At 39.5% G+C, this 20,504-nt stretch overlaps 2 protein-coding genes across 2 annotated transcripts in view; both read left to right on the top strand.

Moving 5' to 3' along the window:
• Nucleotides 1-9,431, top strand: part of RLF (RLF zinc finger) — a 97,003-nt gene extending 87,572 nt beyond the window's left edge. The window contains exon 8 of the mRNA XM_004371896.2: nucleotides 4,312-9,431. Coding sequence (XP_004371953.1) covers nucleotides 4,312-8,964 — 4,653 coding nt within the window. The 3' untranslated portion in view covers nucleotides 8,965-9,431. The remainder of the gene's footprint in view (nucleotides 1-4,311) is intronic.
• Nucleotides 9,432-17,255: 7,824 nt separating this feature from the next.
• TMCO2 (transmembrane and coiled-coil domains 2) lies at nucleotides 17,256-20,229 on the top strand. Its single transcript, XM_004371895.3, has 2 exons — nucleotides 17,256-17,830; nucleotides 19,850-20,229. Exons 1-2 carry the CDS (start codon nucleotides 17,588-17,590, stop codon nucleotides 20,165-20,167), a joined length of 561 nt encoding a protein of 186 aa, XP_004371952.1. The 5' UTR covers nucleotides 17,256-17,587; the 3' UTR covers nucleotides 20,168-20,229.
• Nucleotides 20,230-20,504: the final 275 nt, after the last annotated feature.

The following is a 20,504-nucleotide window of genomic DNA, read 5'->3' as shown; positions in this document are numbered from 1 at the left end:
TTTCTTCTGGTGCCCGAGGGCTTCTTTTGCTGCTCTCTTTCTGTTTGCTTGAGTTGTAGGGTTAATGTTTTGATTTTGGCCCTTTCTTCTTTTTGGATATGTGCATTTAATTCTATAGATTGACCTCTGAGCACTGCTTTTGCTGTGTCCCAAAGGTTCCAGTAGGATGTGTTTTCACTCTTATTTGTTTCTATAAATTTCCTTATTCTGTCCTTAATTTCTTCTGTAATCCAGTAGTTTTTGACCAAGGTGTTGTTCTGGTTCCACGTGTTTGATTTTTTTCCCTTGCCTTTTATATTACTGATTTCTACTTTTATGGCTTTATGGTCAGAAAAGGTGCTTTGTAATATTTCAATACTTTGGATTCTATTAAGGCTTGCTTTATGGCCCAATATGTGGTCTGTTCTGGAGAATGTTCCATGTGTATTAGAAAAAGAAGTATACTTGGCTGCTGTTGGGTAGAGTGTTCGGTATATCTCTGTGAGATCAAATTGGTTGATTGTGGCATTTAAATCTTCTGTGTCTTTATTGAGCTTCTTTCTGGATGTTCTGTCGTTCACTGAAAATGGTGTATTGAAGTCTCCTACTACTATTGTGGAGCTGTCTCTCTTTTCAGAGAGAAGAGAGTTCGTTTTATGTATTTTGGAGCCCTGTCGTTGGGTGTGTAAATATTTATTATGGTTATGTCCTCCCAGTGTGTTGACCCCTTTAATCAGTATATAGTGTCCTTCCTTATCCTTTGTAGTCGATTTTACTTTAAAGTCTGTTTTGTCGGAGATTAATATTGCCACTCCTGCTCTTTTTTGAGTGTTGTTTGCTTGATATATTTTTTCCATCCTTTGAGTTTTAGTTTGTTTGTATCTTTAAAATGGTCTCTTGTAGGCAGCATGTAGACAGATTGTGTGTTTTTACCATTCTGCCACTCTCTGTCTCTTTATTGGTGCATTTAGTCCATTTATATTCAGTGTAATTATTGATAGGTAAGAGTTTAGTGCTGTTGTTTTGATGTCTTTTTTGTGTGTGTTGTTGACAGTTTCTTTGTTCCACTTAATTTTCTGTGCTGAGTCGTTTATGTATTTCCTTTTCATCTTTTTCATTGTTGTTGATTTTGTATTTGCTGAGTCTTTATGTTTTTCTTATTTTTGATTTTGATGTGTAGGATTATTAGTTTCCTTTGTGGTTACCTTAGTATTTACCCCTATTTTTCTAAGTTTAAACCACTCTTTTATTTCTTCACATCACCTTGTCTTCCTCTCCATATGAAAGATCTATGACTACAGTTTTAATCCTCCTTTTTGTTTTAATGTTGTCGTCTTTACATATTGATGTCTGTTACCCTATTTTCAGCATTCTGGCTTTGATTTGTTTTTGTCTTCCTGTCTGGGTTGACATCTGGTTGCCGTGTCCTGTGTTGTAGTCTTGGGTTGTTATCTGATGTTATTGATTTTCTAACTGGAGGACTCCCTGTAGTCTTTCTTGTAATTTTGGTTTGGTTTTTTGCAAATTCCCTAAACTTCTGTTTATCTGGAAATGCCCTAATTTTGCCATCATATTTGAGAGACTGCTTTGCTGAATATATAATTGTTGGCTGGCAATTTTTTTCCTTCAAGGCTTTATATATGTCATCCCATTGCCTTCTTGCCTGCATGGATTCTGCTGAGTAGTCTGAGCTTAGTCTGATTGACTCCTTTGTAGAACACTTTTCGTTTATCCCTAGCCACTCTTAAAATTCTCTCTTTATCTTTGGTTTTGGCAAGTTTGATTATGATATGTCTTGGTGACTTTCTTTTGGGATCTACCTTGTGTGAGGTTTCATGAGCATCTTGGATAGATAACTTCTCTTCTTTCATGATATCAGGGAAGTTTTGCTGCCAACAAATCTTCAACAATTCTCTCTGTATTTTCTGTTATCCTCCCCTGTTCTGGTACTCCAGTCACTCGTAGGTTATTCCTCTTGATAGAGTCCCACATAATTCTTAGGGTTTCTTCATTTTTTTAAATTCTTTTATCTGATTTTTCCTCAAATAAGTTGGTGTCAAGTGCTTTATCTTCAATCGCAGTAATTCTGACTTTTCCATTGCCTCAGTTCTGTTCCTGTGACTTTCTGTTGAGTTGTCTAATTCTGAAATTTTATTGTTAATCTTCTAGATTTGTTGTCGTCACTTTATGAATTCTTGCAGCCTGTTATATTTGTCATTGTGCTCTTTTGTAATTTTCTTAAGTTCCTCTGTTTCTTTGTCTGTGTGTTCCTTGTCTTGTTCTGCATTTTGCAAGATCTCCTTCCTGATATCTTCAAGAGTTCTATATATTAATCTTTTTTATTCTACCTCCGGTAATTCCAAGAAGTTCTCTTCTTCTGGAAAATTTCTTGTTTCTTTGTTTTGGGAGCTTGCTGAAGCCATCATGGTCTGCCTCTTTATGTGATTTGATATTGACTGTTGTCTCTGAGCCATCAATAAGTTATTATATTTGTTTATTTTATGTTTGCCTACTGTGTCCTAGCTTCTTGTTTTGTTTTGTTTTGATATGCCCAAATAGACTGCTCATGTTAGCTAGTTTGATTATGGCGCCTTTGAAGCACTAACGTCCTGTCACCATGTGGTTAGATCTGTTACTAGGTATATGAGCCCAGGAGTCTGTTTACTTTTCTTGTATGGATTCAGCTCAGGTGTCCAGGTAGTTGGTCACCAAGTGTGTAGTGCAGGCTCTCGCCTACAGTCCTAGATGGGCCCGGGTGATTGATATAGGCACAGGTATCTGGCTGCAGTAGGAAGTCACTCGCTGAGCAAGACACAGGGCAGATGGCTGCCCCTGAATGTCTGAGAGGAAAGCGTGTCCCTGTTCTCTAGAGTGCTTAGGTGGGTGAGTTTTGCAGCTGGAATATGAGCACCCAGTGCTGTTGGCTGTAAGGACTGGGGGACACCACTTATTCTTGGACCCATCACAGGTGGCTAGGTGGTGTGGATGGAGCCACCAGTCCTCAGGCCTCTTATGTGGGTAGGTGAGGACCCTGCTTAATGGGCAGGGTGGCGTCAAATGTCCTGAACCTGGCATTCCACCATATAGCTGATACAGCTGAAGTTAGGCTTCATGTATATGTCCTGTTGTACTGCGCTAATGAGGGCCTACACTGTTGAAGTGGGCCCACACAGGTCTATGGAGGGGTGAAAGGCATTCAGAGTCCATGGACCCCTTATGCCTGTGCCTAGGCAAAGGAGCTGCACCTACTCTAAGTTCCCAGCTTATGGGAGCTGGCAAATTATTTATTCCTGTTTGTTAGTTTGTTCCCTCTCCAAGGCCAGGAGAATGGCTCAGGGCGAGCAACGAGTCCTTACTTCCCGCCCAGGGATGTGGCAATGGCTGAAGTGGCCTGGGACTGGTGCAGAGTGGGGAGGGGTCAGGTAAATGGGAGAAAGGTTTTTCCCAGAGGGGGTGTTTTTTGATCCATTTGGTGGTTAGACCCATGTACTTTTGCTGATTGAGTGCTGCTTTTCACTGGTTCTGGAGTCATGAGTAGACTCTCCGCTGCTGGGGCTCTCCCGGTTTGGAAAACGTGTCCTGAGCGCCACTGCTTGCCTCACTACTAGCACCGGCTGCAGGGTGCCAGTTCCCACCAGGGCAGGTCTAACAACTCCTCGCTACTTCTGAACCGTCTCTTCCTCCCCCTCCCACTCAGTCCGATTCCTGAACTTTGCCTTTGATGTTCAGGGCTCCTAGATTGTCGTATGTGATCAATTCACTTGTTTTTTCGGGTCTTCGTTGTAAGAGGGACCACAGGAAACGTCTGACTACTCCGCCATCTTGGCCCCGCCTCGACACATGAGTTTATTAAATTGAATTCAATCCTAGACTCACATCTATACAAGTATTTCCTCTTACCCTCATTTATTTAAGTCCTGTCTTTACCCAGCTTAAGATCATTCTTTTTTTAATCCTTCAGTGACCTTTTTCATCCTGAATTTCTTTGAATTCGTCTGCATTTATTGTTTATACATTTGCACATAGTTAAATTCCTTGAGAGTTGGGGACTGCTTTAATATATAGCGACTGGTAGAGCTGGATATTCCATAAATGTACATTGTTGTTGATGCTTGTAGCATCTAATCCAACTGTTTGCATGTTGAGACAAGAAGGATCTAAAATGTAAGTTGAAGGAAGAAAGATTTAAGATAAATTTTAAGAACTCTAAAGATTTTGAGAGCTAAACCATCTTTTCAATGAAACTATCTTACCAATGAAAGTCATGCAATCCCTATTATTCCTTTTTCTGTCTATGAAAAAATAATTTTTTCTTCCCTGTTTTTCTTACAGGCACAAGATGCTGGTCTCAGGGTGTCAATTTTACTGTGTGTCAGAGCGCTTCAACTCAGATCAAGTGAGGATGAGGAAATGAAGGCATCAGTTTGTAAAACAATTGCTTGTCTTTTACCAGAAGATTTAGAAGTTAGACGAGCCTGTCAGCTTACAGAATTCTTAATTGAACCTAGTTTGGATGGATTTAATATGTTAGAAGAACTGTATGTGCAACCAGATCAAAAATTTGATGAAGAAAATGCACCAGTTCCGAATTCTCTCCGATGTGAACTCTTATTAGCTTTAAAAGCCCATTGGCCTTTTGATCCTGAATTTTGGGACTGGAAAACTTTAAAGCGACACTGCCACCAACTCCTAGGACAAGAAGCCTCAGATTCTGATGACGATCTAAGTGGCTATGAAATGTCTATTAATGACACAGATGTTTTAGAGTCATTTCTCAGTGACTATGAGGAGAATAAAGATGATAAACAATACAGAAGAAATTTGACAGATCAGCATAAGGAGAAAAGAGACAAAAAACCCATTGGTTCTTCTGAAAGATACCAGAGGTGGCTTCAGTATAAATTTTTCTGTTTGTTATGTAAGCGAGAATGTATAGAGGCCCGGATTCTTCATCATTCTAAGATGCATATGGAAGATGGGATTTACACCTGTCCAGTTTGTGTTAAGAAATTCAAGAGAAAAGAAATATTTGTTCCTCATGTGATGGAACATGTTAAAATGCCACCAAGCAGAAGGGACCGCTCTAGAAAGAAATTACTGTTGAAAGGCTCTCAAAAGGGTGTTTGTCCCAAGAGCCCCTCTGCAACCCTGGAGCAAAATCAGCTATTGAATGAACAAGCCAAAGGAGAGTCTCATGAATATGTCACATTCAGCAAATTAGAAGATTGCCACCTGCAAGACAGAGATTTGTACCCATGTCCTGGCACAGACTGTTCCCGTGTGTTTAAGCAATTTAAATACTTAAGTGTGCATCTTAAAGCTGAACACCAAAATAACGATGAAAATGCCAAGCACTACTTGGATATGAAAAATAGAAGAGAGAAGTGTACTTACTGTCGACGACATTTCATGTCTGCTTTTCACCTGCGGGAGCATGAACAAGTGCATTGTGGTCCTCAACCTTATATGTGTGTATCTATAGATTGCTATGCTAGGTTTGGATCAGTGAATGAACTACTTAACCATAAACAAAAACATGATGATCTGCGTTATAAATGTGAATTAAATGGTTGTAATATTGTTTTTAGTGATTTGGGACAGCTTTACCACCACGAAGCACAACACTTTAGGGATGCATCTTACACGTGCAACTTTCTTGGTTGTAAAAAGTTCTATTATTCCAAAATTGAGTACCAGAATCACCTCTCAATGCATAATGTTGAAAGCTCTAATGGAGACATGAAGAAATCAGTGAACCTTGAGGAACCTGCAACAGGTGAAAAGCAGGATTGTATTGATCAACCCCACCTACTTGACCAATCTGATAAATCACATTTACCTGAGGATCTTCTTTTCTGTGCAGGATCAGCTAGTTCTCAAATAGATACAGAAACTGCAGAAAATCTGAAAGAAAACAGTGACAGTAATTCTAGTGATCAATTAAGTCAGAGCTCTTCAGCTTCAATGAATGAAGAGCTAATTGACACACTGGATCATTCTGAAAGCATGCAGGATATATTATTGTCCCATGAAAAAGTCTTTGTGCCCTCTAGTTTAAAAGAAAAATGTTCCAGTGTGGCAGTTTGTTTTGATGGGAATAAGTTTACCTGTGGTTTTGATGGCTGTGGTTCCACATACAAAAACGCAAGAGGGATGCAGAAGCATCTACGAAAGGTTCACCCATACCATTTCAAACCCAAGAAGGTAAAGACAAAAGATCTCTCTCCCTGTTCGGGTAATGAACATAACCAAACAACTGAAAAGTTTGATGCAGAACATAAACCCAGTTCAGATACAAGCAGTGACTCCCCAGATGAAGGTCTCGATCACAACATCCATACTAAATGTAAAAGAGAACATCAAGGTTATTCCTCAGAAGCCTCCATTTGTGCTTCTAAAAGGCCATGTACAGAGGATACCATGTTGGAACTTCTGTTACGCTTGAAACATTTAAGCTTGAAAAACTCAATAACACATGGATCTTTCTCAGGGTCATGGCAGGGGTACCCATCCAGTGGTGCTAAGTCCCTTCAATCTGTTTCATCTATCTCAGACCTTAATTTTCAGAATCAAGATGAAAATGTGCCAAGTCAGTACCTTGCACAGTTGGCAGCTAAGCCTTTTTTCTGTGAGCTTCAAGGATGCAAATATGAATTTGTGACCAGAGAGGCTTTGTTAACGCATTATCTTAAGAAGCATAATTATTCAAAAGAAAAGGTCCTTCAATTAACCATGTTTCAACATCGATATTCCCCATTCCAATGTCATATTTGCCAAAGGTCATTTACAAGAAAAACGCACCTTAGGATTCATTATAAAAATAAACACCAAATTGGCAGTGACAGAATAACTCACAAACTCTTGGATAATGAAAAATGTGATCATGAAGGCCCATGCTCAGTAGACAGGTTAAAAGGTGATTGTTCTGTGGAACTTGGAGGTGATCCCAGCAGCAGCTCTGAGAAGCCACACTGTCATTCTAAAAAAGATGAATGCAGTTCAGAAACAGACTTAGAGTCATCCTGCGAAGAAACAGAAAGTAAAACATCTGATATTTCATCGCCAGTAGGTAGCCATAGAGAAGAACAAGAAGGAAGAGAAGGGAGAGGAAGCAGGAGAACTGTTGCTAAAGGAAATCTGTGCTATATTTTGAATAAATACCACAAACCATTCCACTGTATCCATAAAACTTGCAATTCCTCATTTACCAATCTAAAAGGCTTGATTCGCCATTATAGAACTGTACATCAGTACAACAAAGAACAATTATGTTTAGAGAAAGACAAAGCAAGAACCAAAAGGGAACTTGTGAAATGTAAAAAGATATTTGCTTGCAAATACAAAGAATGTAATAAACGCTTCCTGTGTTCCAAAGCTCTTGCTAAGCACTGTAGTGACTCTCATAACCTAGACCATGTTGACGAGCCTAAAGTGCTTTCCGAAGCTGAATCTGTGGCAAGATTTTCGTGTAACCAGCCTCAGTGTCCAGCTGTTTTTTATACATTCAGTAAGTTGAAGCACCACTTGATGGAACAACATAATATTGAAGGAGAAATACATTCAGATTATGAAATTCATTGTGATCTTAATGGCTGTGGCCAGATTTTCACTCATCGCAGTAATTACTCTCAACATGTATATTACCGACATAAGGACTATTATGATGATCTGTTTAGAAGCCAGAAAGTAGCAAATGAAAGGCTACTAAGAAGTGAAAAGGTGTGTCAAACAACTCACACTGAGGGGAATGAACATCAGAATACTAGAAGATCGTTTAGTACTAAGGCTAAAAAATGTGGCCTAATCAAAGACAAGAAAACTCCGATTAGTTTTAAAACAAGAGCTGAAGCCCTCCATATGTGCATGGAGCAGTCTGAGCACACGCAGTACCCCTGCATGGTTCAAGGATGCTTATCTGTGGTGAAATTGGAGAGCAGCATAGTGAGGCATTACAAACGTACCCATCAGATGAGTAGCGCCTATTTAGCGCAACAGATGGAAAAGCTTGTCGTTTGTGTTAAGTATGGTACCAAAATTAAAGAGGAGCCCCCTTCTGGAGTGGAGCCCTGTATAAAGCAAGAAGAAAATAGAAGCTGTGAATCAGAGCACACAAAGCACAGCCATTCCCTAGGTAACAGCAGTGCACCTGACCAGAACACTGATTCTCCTCATCCAGGTGGAAGGGATGGAGGTCAGAAAGGGTGTACAGAAAGTAACCCAGTATTTGATGCAGATACCTTGCTCTACAGAGGAACTTTGAAATGTAACCATGGTTCAGAAACCACTTCTTTGGAACAGTGTAATATAGTTCAGCCTCCTCCTTGTAAAATAGAAAATTCTATCCCTAATCCCAGTGGGACTGAAAGTGGGACTTACTTCACAAGTTTCCAGCTGCCTTTACCAAGGAGCAAAGACTCAGAAACTGGGCAGCATAGTTCAGGGCAAGAAAACACTGTAAAAAATCCAACCAATGTCCCAAAAGAGAATTTTAGGAAGCATTCACAGCCCAGGTCATTTGATTTGAAGACTTACAAACCTATGGGATTTGAATCTTCATTTCTGAAATTTATTCAGGAAAGTGAAGAGAAGGAAGATGATTTTGATGATTGGGAATCTTCAGAGCACTTAACATTAAGTAACTCTTCACAGCCCAGTAATGACTTTACAGGGAATGTTGTAGCAAATAATATGGTGAATGACAATGACCCTGAAGTTGACATACCTCATTCTTCCAGTGACTCTGCAATTCATGAGAATTTGACTGCAATCCCGCCTTTAATAGTAGCTGAGACAACAACAGTTCCTTCCTTGGAAAACCTGAGGGTCGTATTGGACAAAGCATTAACAGACTGTGGAGAACTTGCCTTAAAACAACTTCATTATCTTCGGCCAGTTGTTGTCCTTGAAAGATCTAAGTTTTCCACACCAATTTTAGATTTGTTTCCAACAAAAAAGACAGATGAACTTTGTGTAGGAAGTTCCTAAATAGCAATTTTGTTTTAGAAACAGACTGGCTCCAACACTGCAGCATTGGGACAATTGCCAACTCGAACAAAGGCTGAGAACCAGCCACACCGTTGTTTAGGGTAGAATAGGCTGTGTATTTACATGAATGTATAATATCTATGTCAGCAGTATTGGCTGAGTCCATTAGCTCTCCAGTTGGTTTATTGATTGGGTTTTTTGTTTATTAAAAAAAGAAATGGAACTGTACTATTGTTTGGTGCTAATTAATACATCAAAATATACTGGGGCTTCCTTTTTCAAATTAAGTGTGCATGATTGTATATGGAACAAATACTAAGGTCCCAGGGTGGGAGGGCTAGGGAAAGGGATATGGAGTTCTTACTTGACTTGAATGTGCACCCGAGGGTGCTTTGTGTAATATATTGTACACTACAGCATCTTATATTTTTTGAGTTGAGTTTCAATAAATTACAATTTTTCACCCATTTCTTGTTTACCCATAATGAGTTTTAATGATACACATAAGCTGGAATTGCACTTGAATTTTCTGGAGGTGCACTCATATTTTACCCCAGTAATTTCTCGTTTTTTTTTTTTTAATTAACCAAACCATTCAGATCAAGGTTCTTTTTGAATGACAATTGTCTTTAATTTTTTTTGTGAAAGAAAATTCTGAGATTGAGTAATTAACTCTGGGAAATCAAAATAGCTCCCAGAGGAGGATGCCCTGAAGTTGGCCAGGTGGAAAGAAATGGGTATGCGAAGCAAAACGTGAAGGGCTTAGCAAATCCAGAGGTATGAAGGCATGTTTCTGGGGAACTACAAATAATTTGATAAGGGGGAGCATTAGGATATAAGATTATCATAGAGATAGATAGGCAAGAACCAAACCGTGAACACTAAGGAGTTTGGACTTGAGTCTATAGGCAGCTGAGAGCCTTTGAAGGTTATTAAGCAAAATAACACGTTCAAGTTAATAATTGACAGAATACTTAATGTGTGATTAGAGGGGCTGAAAATGGAAACGGAGAGTAGATAATACGACTGTTGAAGTAACTGAAGCAAACTTCTTGAGGGTCTGCTGACAATTGCAATGGGGGAAGAGTAGATGAAATTGAGAGATTTAATGAGAGGATTGTTGAATCTTGGAGGGTGAAGAAAAGGAAAGATTTGAGGAGAACTTAAGATTTGGTGGTGATGCAACTGTTGAGGTGGGACTGCAAAAGGAGGAGCAGGTATTTGGGAGGAGGATAGAAAACCAAGATGAGTTTGGTCTTTGATGTGTTGGGTTTCAGTGGACTATGGGACATCTCTGACTAACGACAAGGATAGCAATATGATCTTACAAATACAGCAGCGTCGTCCTCAGTTCCTTGCGAAGATTTCAACCACTTTTATTCGCTAGCAATGAAATGACTCAAGCATACTCCTAACAGCCTTTTCTCATCTCTGTGGATAGGTTTTCAAGACCCTTTTCTCTGATCCTTATTAAATGATGTTTCCTTGTTTTACCTGATTTTTAGGAATTTCATTCTGCCACCTCCTCACCCTAAGAGTCTAAAACACCCCCATGCCGAAGTAGGTTATTGGTTCAGATGCCAGTAAGTAACAGAGGAGAATCCGTTGAAAGAAAAAGTGGCAGAATATCTTGGAGGCTGAGACCACTACTGACTCCTTAGGACCCTGAGCTAATTTCTTTCTGTGGGCTTCAGTTTTCTCACTTACGAAGTGAGGAGCTATGGTTAGTAATCTTGAAAGATTCCATTCTGTGATCTGAGCATGCGAACCGCCTGTTAACTTAAAATTCCTCATACCGGAGAGAGAAAAAAAAAAATTCCAATTTCATCCCAGAACGAAAGAAAACTAATTTGCTTAGGACCAAACTATATCCATTCATTGTCTCTCATTTCCTAGCCTCTGGAAGAAACCAAGCGAGTCTGTATTGCAGTGGAGTGGAACCTAGCTCTAATTTTCAGAACCCAGTTGACAGTTTGCTTCCTATAAGCCTAAGTGGTTGATCCTAAGATCATTTTCTATTTTAATTGGAGCAGCTAGATTCATTTCATCTTTATGGAAGACAATGTTTTATGTTAAAACCAACAAAGTACTATTTTTGTAGTTTTCAGTAAATATTTTTACTTGATGCTTGTTTTGTGTTTGCTCCAACCCCGGAACAGACTTGAAAGCTTTGGCTTTGTTTTCAGAGCCTTTCTCATTTCAAGAGTGCCCCCTATAATGGTGGGTAGGAATTGAGATAGTCACTTTCATTCTTGCCTTTTTTTTCCCCAGAATTCCTTTGCTTTGGTGTTTTCCCCATTTTCAAAAGCATGTGTGAAGGTGAGAGGATGGGGAATGGTGGAAAGTTTTTGATTAGCCTTCTTAGGGGCATCCCATCCCCATCTTAGCCCCACTCAGTGCCAGGTTGCCTACTTCTGACCTGCCAAGGACATGTACTATCCTAGCCTTCATACTGGAGAGCTAGTCAGTCGTTCACCAAATATTTAAATATATATTTAAAGGTAGTTTCAGATATTTTGGGAGATTCAAATTTTGTCAAGGCACCTGTCATTATGAAACGAGGTGAAAGGAGGGCTCGTGTAGCCTAGAACATGTTACTCAAAGTATGGTAGTGGACCAGCACAATGGACATAACCTAGGTGCTTGTTAGAAATGCAGAATTTTAGACCCTCACTCTAGACCTACTTGACTAAAATCTGAATATTGGTAACATCTGCAGATGATTCATAGGCATGGAGAAGTTCAAGAAGCACTGGCCTAGAATCCAGGTAGGACGTAGTTAAGTGCTGTGAGAATTCAGGGTAATTGCCAACAGTTTTGAGCACTTTACATAAAATTAACTCATTGAATTTTCATAACCCCATGAAGTAGGTACTATTATTATCCTTACTTGACAGATGAGAAACTTGAGATAGAGATGAAATGTCTTGCCAAACTAACAGCTAGAAAGATTGCACCCAGTTTCCAATCTCTTCTGCCTGGAAGAATGTCAGGAAGGGGCACTCAATATGAAAGTAACAGGTGGAAAGTTTGCAGGTGGTATTTGGAGTACCAACAACACCATAGTTCTGTAATTGAGCTGAATATGTTGTTTGTGAAAGTGAATAGTGGGAAATAGAAAGTTGGAAGTATAGGTAAGAGCCAGGTCGTGCAGGTTCAATTTCACAGTCCTATATCCAGTATTGACATTTCCTTATTTGAGGAAAGAGAAAACTGGTTGGTACATGTTTCTGTGAATAACATGTAACCTAAGAAGTCAGGTTTTCCTTTCTGAAAGAAACTTAAAACTCAGAAATGTCGCTCAATTTCTTCTCCTCCCACCTCCCCACTACCACCCAAAGGTAGACACGTGATGCCTCCTGGCTTTGTATTAGTGATTCAGAGGCAAAGTCGGAACGTGTTGAGTTGGATCTAGAAAGAGTGGCTCAATCTGCTCTGGCCTGCTTGCTCCATACCTGCATGAGTGGATTCTGATAGACACTGCATTTGGAGATCGGAACCACTTTGAGGAAGGTAACCAGGATAGGCAGATTGAAAAACCTGTCAAAGTGTTTGGCAAGTTTAGCCTGGAAAAGAGAAGATAGAAGGCACAGAAAAGCTATCTGAATAGTAAGAAGGCAAATATTACTAAGTATATACCATGTGCTCGACCCTGGGGATAACAGTGTTGAACAAGACACAACAAGGTTCCTGTGTCATGGAAATTACAGTCTAGAGGGAAAACAGACATTAAACAAATCTACAAATAAGTAAAAGTGATGCAAAAGAAGCTCTATGTGATGAGGATCAAAAAAGGAAAAGCTTTCCTTGAAGTGATATTTAAACTCAAACCTGAAGAATCAATATGAGTTAGCCAGGCAAAGAGAGTGATCAGTTATATGCAAAGGCTTTGTGGTGCAACAGTTTGGTGTATTAGAGAAATTTCCAAGTCCTGTATAACTGGAGTTAAGACAATAAACAGGAAAAGGGAAGAGAGCTGGTTGGATAGATAAGCAGGATTCAGGTCTTTTAGTGCCTGATAGCCATGTTTTAGATTTTGGGTTTTATCTGACAGGCAATGAAGAACCTACTGAAGATTTTAAAGTAGGTGTTGCATAAGTCAATCCATCCTAAACAGCATGATGTGGAAGATTAGTGAGTCACTACTGAAGGAGGGAGGGCTGGCTGGCTGGCTCTGTCTAAAGGGGTGCTGTGCTGTCTGTCATAGACAGTGATAGATTTACCATTGGAGGTGTTAAGGTGTCCAAGAGGGGGATCAAATGAGATGTTTGAACTAGATTCTCTTTGAGGCATCTTATACTCTTGATAACTACAATACTTGGCATCTGGTCATAAATGTCACTACTACTAATAATTGCCCTTGTCTGTATGTGTGGCATGATTCTAAGTCTTTTACAGAAATTATCAAATCCTCATTACAACTTTACAAGGTAGGAATTATTCTCATTTTACAAATGAAGATACAAGGCATCAAGTTAAATAACTTGCTCAAGCTAACAAAGTTAGTGAATAGTAGAGCCAAAATTTGAACCCAGATCTATCATACTCCCAAGTCCTGTCTTCAATAACTATAATACTTCTATACAGACAAGTACACAAATACATTAATAGGCACTTGGTGAATGAACAATTGAAGCTATAAAGATATTTAGAATTCTTCTAAGAGACTTTGCATTCTAAAAATATTTGCATGCCTACTATGTGCCAGGTACTCGGGATACAGTAGTTAATAAAGTGGACATGGTCCATTGTCTTCCTTGACTTTACAATATTAAACAGATATTAAGACAAAAATTGCACAAATAACCGTAACTGTGTTAAATACTTTGAAAGTAAAATAGAAGGTGCCATGTAACAAGGGGAGCTAATCTAGTATAGGAAGTATTGAGAAATGATTCCGTTTAACAACCTTAGCTTTCTCTAAAAAGTTTCTGGTTACCATTCTTTAATGGTTTCTAACTGAGTCTTAGTAACTTTTAATCCTTGCTAGAAAGGATTCTGGCTACAATCAGTCACTAGTGAACTATGGGTTCAACATCAATAGCAATTACTCCTAAATCAGTAGGTCATTTTACCCTGACATAAGTGCGGTATTTCTAAAAGCATCTAGACTCCATTTTCTGGATGCTTGACACCTCAAGCAACTTGCCATACCTCCTCTTCCAGTGAGAACAAAACAGCTTTTCTGTCTCCACTAGGCTTCCTTATTCCTGTTATTTCTCCCAATCAATTAGAATGAACAACTTGGAACCTGTAGTGTCTGACTTCTGTGTCTCCATCTTCTATAGCATCAGATAATTTTTTTAAACATTTTATTGTGTTTTTGGTGAAAGTTGACAGAGCAAATTAAGTTCCCATTTGACAATTTCTACACAAATTGTACTGCGTGGTTTCAAATAAGGAAAGGTATATGTCAGGGTTGTATCCTTTCACTATACTTACTTAATCTGTATCCTGAGCAAATAATCCAAGAAGCTGGACTATTATAAAGAAGAATGTGGCATCAGGATTGGTGGAAGACTCATTAACAACCTGCAATATGCAGATGATGCAATGTTGCTTGCTGAAAGTGAAGAGGATTTGAAGCACTTACTGATGAAGATTAAAGACTACAGCCTTCAGTATGAATTGCACCTCAACGTAAAGAAAACAAAACTCCTCACAACTGGACCAATAAGCAAAATCATGATAAATGGAGAAAAGACTGAAGTTGTCAAGGGTTTCATTTTACTTGGATCCGCAATATACACCCATGGAAGCAGCAGTCAAGAAATCAAATGACTTACTACATTGAGCAAATCTGCTGCAAAAGACCTCTTTAAGTGTTGAAAAGCAAAGATGTCACTTTGAGGACTAAGATGCGCCTGACCCAAGCCATGATATTTTCAATCGCCTCATATGCATTTAAAACCTGGACAATGAATAACGAAGACTGAAAAGAATTGATGCCTTTGAATTACGGTGTTGGCAATGAATATTTAATATACCATGGACTGCCAGAAGAATGAATAAGTCTGTCTTGGAAAAAGTACAGCCAGAGTGCTCCTTGAAAGTGAGGATGGTGAAACTTCGTCTCATGTACTTTGGACATGTTATCAGGAGGGACCAGTCTCTGGAGAAGGACATTATGCTTGGTAAGCTGGAGGGTCAGCAACGAAGAGGAAGACCCTCAACGAGATGGATTGACACAGTGGCTGCAACAGTGGGCTCAAACATAGCAATGATTGTGAGGATGGTGCTGGACCGGGCAGTGTTTCATTCTGTTGTACACAGGGTTACTATGAGTCGGAACCAACTCGATGGCACCTCACAACAACACACAAATTGTTCGGCGACATTACATTTTTCACAAAGTGTCAACACTCTACTTAATTGTGTCCTGGTTGTTCCATTTCCAGTGCTCTAGTTTCCCTTCTCATCTTTCCTTTAGAGTAATTGTTGACCTTTTGGTCTCATAGATAGCTTTTTAATGGAGCACTGTATTCATGGATAATATCCTTTATTTTGTGTGTCAATCTGTTATTTTGCTAAAAGTGACCTCGGGACATCAAACAATTTTTTAAAAAGTATTTGTCATAGCTAACCTTCTCTCCTTCTTTACTGTGACCCTCTTCCTCTTGGTGCAAACCAAATTCTTGCAGCATTTGTAATCTGATCTTACAATTTAGATTATGCACTTTGTATGTGAACTACCTTTTTTCACATAAGCTTTTTGGAAACATTTTATATCTTCATGATAGGTACTGTTGTTGTTATGTAAGGACAGAGTAGAACTGCCCCATAGGGTTTCCAGGAATGGCTGGTGCATTTGAACTGCCGACCTTTTGGTTAGCAGCCCAGCTCTCATCCGTTGTGCCACCAGGTACTAGTCAATAAATAATCAATCGATACTGGTCAGTGCCAGTCAAATATAAGTACTAGTAAGTACTAGTCAGTAAATAATTGATTTGAAAACATGTCCTATGTTACAGTGTAGCATGCTACTGTTTATAAAGTGCTTAGAAAATTATACTATTTGTTCCTAATACAAACCCTGGGAAGGAGGTGGAATCCTCATTTTACAGATGAGCAAAATGGAGCTCAGATACGTTAAAGGCCTTCTCAAAGATCAGAATTTCTAACCAATAGTGGCATATGAAAATAAGTGGGCTACAAAATGATCCAATAATAACCTCCGTCCACATTTAATCCGAGAAGCTGGACTATATGAAGAAGAAAGGGGCATCAGGATTGGAGGAAGACTCATTAACAGCCTGTGATATGCAGATGACACAACCTTACTTGCTGAAAGTGAAGAGGACTTGAAGTGAAGATCAAAGACCACAGCCTTCAGTATGGATTACACCTCAACATAAAACAAAAATCCTCACAACTGTACCAATAAGCAACATCATGATAAACGGAGAAAAGATTGAAGTTGTCAAGGATTTCATTTTACTTGGATCCACAATCCACACCCATGGAAGCAGCAGTCAGGAAATCAAAAGACACATTGCATTGGGAAAATCTGCTGCAAAAGACCTCTTTAAAGTATTGAAAAGCAAAGATGTCACCTTGAAGACTAAGGTGTGCCTGACCCAAGCCATGGTATTTTCAGTCACATCCCATGCATGCGAAAGCTGGACAATAAATAAGGAAGACCGAAGAAGAATTGACGCCTTTGAATAGTGTTGGCGAAGAATATTCAATATACCATGCACTGCCTAAAGAACGAACAAATCTGTCTTACAAGAAGTACAACCAGAATGTTCCTTAGAAGCAAGGATAGCGAGACTATGTCTCACATACTTTGGACATGTTGTCAGGAGGGATCAGCCCCTGAAGAAGAACATCATGCTCAGTAAAGTACAGGGTCAGTGAGAAAGAGGAAGACCTTCAATGAGATGGATTGACACAGTGGCCTCAACAAAGGGCTCAAGCATAACAATGATTGTGAGGATGGCGCAGGACTGGGCAGTGTTTCGTTCTGTGGTGCGTAGGGTAGCTATGAGTCGAAACTGACTTGACGGCACCTAACAACAACAACACATTTACCAAGTAAAGTATTCACTCTAAGAAAGCCCTCATTAAATTTTCTCTCCTCCCTAAATTCCCATTGAACCTCAGTGCACCTCAGTTTCCTCATCTGTCATGTAAAAATAACCTTTATCCATTTCATGGATTGCTGGAAGTGTTCTATATCTACACTGTCTAATGTGATACCCACTAGCCACATGTGACTATTTAAATTTAATATTAAATAAAATTTAAAATTCAGTTCCTCAGTAACACTATCCATATTGTAAGTGGCTAGTGGCTACCATATTGGCCGGAGAAGATATAGAACATTTCCATCATTGTAGAAAGTTCTATTGGACAGTGCTGTGGTAGAGCTAGGACTTGCCAAAGATCCAAGAAAGCAACCTGACTGAATTGAAAACCAGGCCAGTGCCTGTTCGTTTTGAGTGAGAAGGGTCACTTGGGTGAGTGGGGAACAAGCTGACCTTTGGAACAGTGACATCACAAAGCACAGCTCACAATGGCTACAGAACACGTGGGATTCCAGGCTACTCTCCCTAACTCATATCTAGGTTTCTGAAGCCTCTGCACATGTTGTTCCTGGAGCTGCTGCTGTCTTATTAAAATGTCAACATTTCTACCTGTATCTCCTTCCTGGGATGACGTTATAGATTCTCTCTCTCTGAGCACAATATGGAATTGGCTACAAGCAACTTTTCTGGGAGAGTCTAGTGAGCCCCAGCAAACAAATTTGGGGATACTACATAATATTGCTCCAGCTGTGCAAGTTATCCTGAAGATTTGCTTTTTGATTTTGTTGACAATAGGATTATATGCCTTATCGAAAAGAAGTATTCAGTCAATTCAGGTTATACTCTTTTGTTACAGAGAAATTTAAATAGTTATAAATTGAAATTTGATTAGTTCTTTCCCATATACCTGACACCTAGTTTCAAGACCATGAAGGTGAGCAAGGGTGAGCCCTTGTCTCTAAAGCTGGTTGAAACTAGGTTAGCCTTGAAATCTTCCATCAATTAGGTTTTGAGCATAAAAATGCTCTTTCTCACAATGGTCTTTGGCTTGTATGCTATAATAAAATAAAGAAGTTTATAAGCTGGGAAGGCAGCCTTAGGTCTAAATTTCTTTGATCATTTATTCATCTTTGAATGCCTACTATGTGCCAACGCTAGGTAGGTTAGCTTTTACAGAACAGGCACCGGCAAGTATAACTGGAATCTTGGGTTTGGCCTTTCTGTCCTTACTATGGTCTGAAACTGCTGTGGTGGAGGAATGTGCGATCATTGTCATTGCAGTATTTTCATTATTTCCTTGTGTTAAAGACAAAAGATAAGGCTCCATAAATATACAGGGGCTTTTTTGGGGGAAAGGCTGTAACTGGTGGGAACCGTGAGAAACATTTAGGATTTTACAAACTTCTGTTTAATCACCAATAATGATAGCGGTATAGTCAAAGTGCTTTGAGAAATCCCAACAATTCCATGAAATTGTGGTCATTTTCACATGGCAAATGAAGAAACTGAGGTTCATTGAAGTTCAATGGAAATTTAAGGAGGAGGTAGGATTTAAAGAGGGCTTGGTAAATACAGAGAGAGGTTATCATTATTTGTAAGTGAGGGAACTTGGTTATCACCTGCCCAAGTTCCCATAGTTTGTAAGAGCTAGCAAAGCTGAAATATGAACCTGATTTTTAGGATTCCAAATTCAGTGCTTCTCCAAAATCTCACTTAACTGGAATCTAACTGAACTAAAAGGAGCCCTGGTGGCACAATGGTTAAGTGCTCAGTTGCTAACTGCAAGGTGGGCAAACCTATCAGCCGCTCATGGGAGAAAGATGTGGCAGTCTGCTTCTGTAAAGATTACAGCCTTGGAAACCCTATGGGGCAGTTCTACTCTCTCCTATAGGGTTGCTATGTGTCAGCGGACTTCACAGCAATGGGTTTTGTTTGTTTGGAACTAAATCCTCGATAGGAATGGGTGTATGTGTGTTGTGCGACAAAACAAACTCTTATCTGTAATTGTGGGGTATGCTCTAGTTTACAAATCTTTAGCTCAATCAGAAAGATGAACTGGCAGCCCTCCAGAGACCTCAGCCAAGAGAAAGAGGTAGTATAAAGGAGTAGTTAATAGCATGGGCTGTAGGGTCTGACCTAAAAGTAATCACCTAAACTCTAAGCCCCAGTTTCTTCATCTGTAAGATGAGCTTGCTAACAGTGCCTCCCTCATACGGTTGTTGTGAAGATTAAAGGAGATAGTGTATGTATAGTGCTTAGGATATAATAGGCATTCTATAAATGATGCTAGAAATTATGATGATAAGGAAGAAGATGAATAGTTTTATCCTCATCCTGGCAGGAATCTGTCCTAACACATTAAAAAAAAAAAAAAATTTTTTTTCATGACCAGAAAATCCAGTTTCTCAAACCATTGTGTCCTGAGAGTGTACTTAGAAGTCAAAATTCCTGGATTCCAATTCTGGCTCTACCACTTCCAAGTATCTGACTTTGGGTAATGACAGGGTCTGAAGTGGAAGGTGTCTAAATGGTTATCCAGTTGTTTTTCTGCATAAGTAAGTCCTGCATGGGCAAGGTTAACTCCTAGCACAAAGCCCAGCACGTGGCAAACTTTCAGCAAATTGTATCTATTATTATAACCTTTATTAATTAAATGCAAATAACAATCCCTGACCTCCCTATAGCTCCAGTTTGTGGTGAAGATGAAAAGAGGAAATTGGTGTGAAGATGTTTTATTAAATGAAAGGCTTGGCACAGGAGTGAGGGATTATTGGGTGTTTTGTTTTGCATCTATGGTAAACTGGTATTTCACGTGAATAAACAAATAACCCTCAACTTCTGTTGTTTCATTTTAGAGAATATTGTTGTTTATAATCACACTCTACAAAGTTTACAAGAAGGGTTCAGATTTTTTTCAGGCTTTGATGGCCAACTCAGAAGTGAACGTTTTCCCAGCTCAAGACAATAAAAATCTCTTCCTGTCCTTGGGTCTGCAAGAGAAAATTTTGAAAAAACTCCAGATAGTGGAAAACAAAGTGAAGGACCTGGAGGGGATGATCATTTCTCAAAAACCTATTACGAAGAGAGATTGCTCCTCTGAGCCCTACTGCAGCTGCTCCGACTGCCAGAGCCCCTTGGCCACATCAGGGTTTACTTCCACATCTGAAATGTGATGGACTCCACTCTTTTCCAGAAAAGCACTACTTCCCTCATGTGTGTACTGGTGTATCAATAAAGACAGAGAACTATATTGAAATTACCCTGCAAGGACTGGCTTTCTATTCAGTGGGGGCCAGCACCTACTTGTGTGTGTGGTGGGGTAGTGTGGGCTATGCTCATTGCCGTTGAGTCTAGCAGTGGTTACGAATGTCTCTGGGATTGTGAAGCCCAGGCAGCAGGCTGGAGACCAGACACTGCCATATAGGAAAAGATAGCCAAACTGGAATTCAAGTGGGTGGGAAAGGAAGAAACAGTGGTCACAAATATGGCTTTGAGGTTCATGCTGAAGAG

Source organism: Trichechus manatus, unplaced genomic scaffold (genome assembly GCF_000243295.1).
Source record: "Trichechus manatus latirostris isolate Lorelei unplaced genomic scaffold, TriManLat1.0 scaffold00015, whole genome shotgun sequence".
Classification (NCBI taxonomy): Eukaryota; Metazoa; Chordata; class Mammalia; order Sirenia; family Trichechidae; genus Trichechus; species Trichechus manatus.
This window is presented reverse-complemented; position numbering and strand designations above follow the sequence as displayed.